Here is a 5,812-nt window from a genome sequence, read left to right as displayed (position 1 = left end):
TATTTCTGAAATTGGTCGAGTATCTTTCAAACCCCCCAGTGATGCAAGCTTGACATAAGTGCAGTGAGAGTGCACCTTAACTGAATGTCCTGTGGCAGACTTTTCCATATAAATAAAGATCTGTATTATATAAAAGTCAAACATAAAGCTTGAACGATGTAGAAACCGTACATCAATGCCTGCCATGCATCTCCTCTACATACTCAAACAGTTTCCCCGCATCCTTCTCCCCGACCTGAACCATCCGCTTCAGCGCCTGCGCCATGTCCCACGAACCCCAGAAGTCGTTCGTCCAGTCATACTCCTGCCATCTGCAATAACATCAGTCATATTTACCATCTGCGACAATCAGCAGCTATTTGCAATATTTCAATCATCCTTTAAATTGCCAAACATCTGCAAGATCACTAACATTCTGCAGCATCAACTATCTGTAACATCAACCTTATACTCCTGTCATCTGCCATAGCATCAGTCATAAACCATCTGCAGCCATCTGCAATATACCATCCATCAATTCCCAAACATCTGCAAAATCATTAGCATTCAGCATAGCAACTATTTGTAGCAGCTGTAACAAAAACCATCTGCAGCATCAACCATCTGTAACCTTATACTCCTGCCATCTGCAATAACATCAGTCATAATAACCATCTGCATCAATCAGCAGCTATCTGCAATATTTCAATCATCCTTTAAATTGCCAAACATCTGCAAGATCACTAACATTCTGCAGCATCAACTATCTGTAACATCAACCTTATACTTCTGTCATCTGCAATAACATCAGTCATAAACCATCTGCAGCCATATGCAATATACCATCCATCAATTCCCAAACATCTGCAAAATCATTAGCATTCAGCATAGCATAACCATCTGCAGCATCAACCATCTGTAACCTTATACTCCTGCCATCTGCGATAACATTAGTCATATACCATCTGCATCAATCAGCAGCCATCTGCAATACATCAATCATCCTTATAATCATCAAACATCTGCATTATCATTAACACCTGTGATAGCAACTATTGTAGCAGCTGTAACAAAAACCATCTGTAACATCAACCTTCAACAAATCAACCATCCGTAACAAATCATCAGTAACCCTATATGATATCTGTGAATAACTAAGTTTAATCAGGTTGGTACATCCTTGGATAAAATAGACTCTTTTTACACAACCATTGCTTTATTTTCATCAATGTACCAACAACACTAAAGCACTGTCTGTATACAATGTACATTGTAAATACTTATGTTTGTGACCGCATCTGAACTGTGAGTAGCGACACCTGTCCTGCAGTACAAATGTGAACCAGTCAGTTTTGTCCTTAAGATGATGACAGATGGTCACCAAAATGCGTGGGCCTAGGAAAAAAAATGTTGTGTTTCCTGTTTCCCTACCTACCCTAAAAAAACCTGCCGACCCTACACTTTTTTTTTTGGGTGGGCAGTGGAGTCACATAGCTTCCAGTTAGAATTTTTATTTAGCCTGCTTCCTATTGAAGTAAAACACTGCTTGTCCCATCTAATGAAGGATAAATGTATCTATCATGCACAAAATTAAAGTTTGACATTGAAAGACAAGTGTCCTCATGCATTTCAGTTTACTTTGTTCAACTGTATTGTAAATATGTATCACTAGAATTTTGGCCAGTCTAAAAAAAAATACAAGAAAAAAAAAAGATAATCCCTACCTACCGACCCTATTTTTTTCAGGACTGAAACAGGAAACACAACATTTTTTTTCCTAGGCCCTGTGTGAATAAAGCAATGGTTCTGTAATTAGAGTTTCTTTATCCAGACACTCTGCAGTTGCCCAACACAACCTCACCAAGAAAGAACAAAAAAATAAAGTGAAAGGGTGAAAGTTCAGAAAGCCATACGTACTCCTTGCCAGTTGCAGACGTGTCCTCGGTGTCGACAGCCCGGGTGGGTTGGGGGCACCCCATGTGGTTGTACTGACCCAGCCTGGGTGGTAGTAGAGCATTGCCCCACGGGTTGTCTTCATGCAGCCTTTCAGCCTGTAGCCTCTCCACTATCCTGGAACATACAGGGCAGGCAGTATATGTACATTGTACAGTAACAAATGCACTACTACTAGTATGCACTACTACATCGTCCCTCGGATAGGACGTTAAATGGAGGTCCTGTGTTTGGGGAGAGCCATACCCGGGCACGTAAAAGAACCCGCCACATGTGCGATGGTGCAGTGTGAGCGGTTCAAAACCTACAGTTCCTTGGCCGCACCTGGGGCAATTACTGTCGTATTGAGGTCACCTGAGTGGCGCCGAATGGCAGCTCGCTCCAGACCCTTACGATTAAGCCCCGCCTATTGTAAGCTCCTCGCAATTCAGCCCCTGGCTGCAAAGAGTGAGTAGTCGGCCCTCCCAATAACAATACTACATCACAGTCAAACCTGTACATTTTCAAGTCGCCACCTCTACATAAGGACCAGTGATCTATGCCAATGTGATGACTACTGTATACTCTCTTACACAATAGAAAGGTAGTCTTTATGTCATCAAAGATACAATTAAAACTGTTACACTACAGTTCTTTTGATTACCTCCGAGTCAGGACCATAGAATGTGAGGCAAAGATGTCAGACGATTTCTGCTACATGCATTAATCTGTCAAACCTGTACTTATGATCACCAGTCCTAGAATCTGAGGCTCAAACAAACCCACCTGTCGCAAACGTGGCACTCGAAGCCGTTGATGAAGTTGGGTTCGTTCATGGTACCCGGTCCCCACGGCCTCTTCTCCATCTCCTCCACAAGCAGCCTGTCATTAAAGAAAGTGAAAGTGATTTCAAAACCAGTTCAGGTAGCTTGCTGACGAGCATAATTATTCTACTGGTCATGACAGAGAAGACAGGTACTGTGTATAGTTTTTGCAGTACAATGAACAGGGAACCACCCTAACACCCCGTTCTATAACCCTGCCAATCAACATGCATGTCAGCTGAGTGACACCGTGACAGTAGGAATCAAACTCACAACTTCTAGTTCCTGAGTCATGGCAGCTGATTACCACTGGGCTATGCACATTTCATTTCCTTTATTGATTCACAACATAACAGACATACACATTGTGGTAGCCTGAATGGCGTTGGAATGTACAACAAACATATGGCCTGCTCCGTCCGCATATATACATAAGAACAATATAAAATTACACAAAAAAGTATACAACTCTAACAATTGAGTGCCATCATTACCACCATCATTACAAGCTAAGTGTCTGTAGTCTTATTGTACAACTTGATGGCTTTGTGCAGGAAGGAGTTCTGGAGTCTTTTAGTTCTAGCTGGGGGGATGGAGATAGTGTTTTTGTTTCTTAGTGATCGTCCCGTAGCAGTTGATCTGGAAGCTGGGACCAGGTCATGTAGGGGATGCTCAGCATCCAACATTTGTCTGAATAGTTTGACGGCTGCATCCTCGCGTCACGACTGGAGGGTGGGCAGGCCGGGCACATGTATACTACATTTTAACCTGTCTATACTTTCAGGACAGGTTTAGAAGAAATGCTGATTGATGACTAAAAGCAATGAATTCAGTATCCAATGATCTTTATTCACATATTCATTGCACTGTAAATTCTTTTTAGACTAACAGTTCAAGTATTTCTAAAGGTGATTCTAAAGGAAAGATATGCATACCACTAGTACTGCTTTGTAGGCTATTTCTTAGTGCTTAGGTCAATGGGAAAAATCCAAGAGGCCGACAAAAAGTGACCGCTATGCAAAGGTATGTGCTAAATACAGGTTTCACTCACCTGTTTGTGATCCCATCAGGCTTCCTGTACTCCAGGAACTTCAGGTACTCCTCGTCATTCTGGTCCAGGAAGTTGATGAAGTCTGCCAGCTCCTTAGGAGACGCGAAGTCGTCTTTCAGGATGACGCTGTGGTCGTTTGGCGTCCAGTCTTTGGCAGCCTGAAGGGGGCAAGGTTTGGTTTGGTTTGGTTCAATTCAGATATCCATTTAATGACTGATACGTGGCTATTCTTCCTGGAGTCCAGGTGAGTGATGTAATCACAGTATGGCTGATACAAGACAGAGGTTCGCCAGGCCTCCATCCGGATGATTGTAGTAACTCACGAACTTAACTCTAGACAGAGGAATTTGTCCCATCGCACACCGGGGCATGCCCCTACCTTTTTGGAAAGTGTGGTGGGTTCTTTAACGTGCTTGGGGTGTAGCTCTCCCCAAACATGGGACCCCCATTCAAGCTTTTTTAAACATCCTATCCATGGGACGTCCCTAGCAGAAGCTAGGTACTCATTTTCACCTGAGTGAGGTGAGGAAAGTCGTGCAAAGTGCCTGCATATTCCAACCTAAGAAACAAATAAACAAACAAACCTCCGAGCCCCAGTAGATGGGCACCACACCCAGGTGGAGCGGGCGGAACAGCTTCTCCGTCATGTAGTCCCTGCAGAGGCCGTTCTCAAAGGCGATGTGGAACTTGTACTTGGCAATGACACTGAGGAACCCGTCCTCTTCCATGGTCAGGGTGCTGACCAGTTCCTCGGGCAGGTCCTTGTTGTGGAGACACTTTCCCAGGGAGTCCACCTTCACATGCTTCATAAGCTCCTGCACATAGCTGGGGATACAGTACAGGGTTAAAGGTTAAAGAACCAGGGTTAAAGGTTAGGGTTCATACTGTCAGGTCAAGGTCCTTGTTGTGGAGACACTTCCCCAGGGAGTCCACCTTCACATGCTTCATCAACTCCTGAACATAGCTGGGAACATGGTACAGGGTTAAAGGTTAGGGTTCATACTGTCAGGTCAAGGTCCTTGTTGTGGAGACACTTCCCCAGGGAAACCACCTTTACATGTTTCATCAGCCCCTGAACATAGCTGGGGAACATGGTACAGGGTTAAAGGTTAAAGGTCAACTCTGTCAGGTCAAAGGTCCTTGTTGTGGAGACACTTCCCCAGGGAGTCCACTTTTACATGTTTCATCAACTCCAGGACATAGCTGGGGAACATTGGTGCAGGGTTAAAGGTTACACAGTAAAGGTTAAAGTTCCACTCTGTCAGAGTATCATTTACAATTACAGTATGGTTGAAAATTTGGTTATTTTTTTTGAATGGCTGAAAATTGATGCGAGCACCTGGATGTCATCCATATAATCAAATCAAAATGTTGTGGCCAGAAAAAAGAACATGAGTCAGGACTAGTCCACTGTGTAAGCGGGGGTTTGAGCCTGACCTGTCTCTGTCGGATGCGACTCCGCAGTGGCTCTGGATGTAGGCCACCGGGGCGAGGCCTGCCGTCTCCCGCAGCTGGTTCTTCTCATGGAGCGGCACCGGCTGCCGACTGGTCAGGTACGACAGCGCTGGGAGGTGCTGGGGAAAGTTCATTAACACATGGTCAGGGACGACAGCGCCGGGAGGTGCTGGGGAAAGTTCATTAACACACAATCAGGGGTGGACAGCGCCGGGAGGTGTTGGGGAAAATTCATTAACACATGGTCAGGGGGACAGCGCTGGGAGGTGCTGGGGAAAGTTCATTTAAGTACAATCAGGGACAATCATCACCAGTCCTGAGTTCTGCTGCAGTTAAATGCTGAAAGTAACTAGTAGGAGGCCCATTATCGAACTTAACCTTTCCCAACCCCAGCCAAATTCATATGTTGATCAATTCACAATATCTAGAGTTATACTAGTAGTATAATTAGTTACTCTCCAAGCAGAGGTCGAATCGCGCAGATATAGTAGTCTGCGCGATTCGACCTCTGCTTGGAGAGTAATAATTAGTATGCTATCCATACACAGACACACAAACGAGGGTTGTATGG

General features: G+C 44.4%; 1 protein-coding gene across 1 annotated transcript in view; it reads right to left on the bottom strand.

The window, feature by feature from the left end:
- Nucleotides 1–5,812, bottom strand: part of LOC118411850 (alpha-(1,3)-fucosyltransferase 11-like) — a 6,725-nt gene continuing 913 nt past the window's right edge. Inside the window, exons 2-7 of the mRNA XM_035814338.1 lie at nucleotides 5,224–5,360; nucleotides 4,371–4,611; nucleotides 3,787–3,944; nucleotides 2,698–2,793; nucleotides 1,897–2,049; nucleotides 1–311 (exon numbers count right to left, since the gene is read on the bottom strand). Coding sequence (XP_035670231.1) covers nucleotides 173–311; nucleotides 1,897–2,049; nucleotides 2,698–2,793; nucleotides 3,787–3,944; nucleotides 4,371–4,611; nucleotides 5,224–5,360 — 924 coding nt within the window. The 3' untranslated portion in view covers nucleotides 1–172. The remainder of the gene's footprint in view (nucleotides 312–1,896; nucleotides 2,050–2,697; nucleotides 2,794–3,786; nucleotides 3,945–4,370; nucleotides 4,612–5,223; nucleotides 5,361–5,812) is intronic.

The sequence above is a fragment of the Branchiostoma floridae genome, chromosome 3 (assembly GCF_000003815.2).
Source record: "Branchiostoma floridae strain S238N-H82 chromosome 3, Bfl_VNyyK, whole genome shotgun sequence".
Taxonomy (NCBI): domain Eukaryota; kingdom Metazoa; phylum Chordata; class Leptocardii; order Amphioxiformes; family Branchiostomatidae; genus Branchiostoma; species Branchiostoma floridae.
This window is presented reverse-complemented; position numbering and strand designations above follow the sequence as displayed.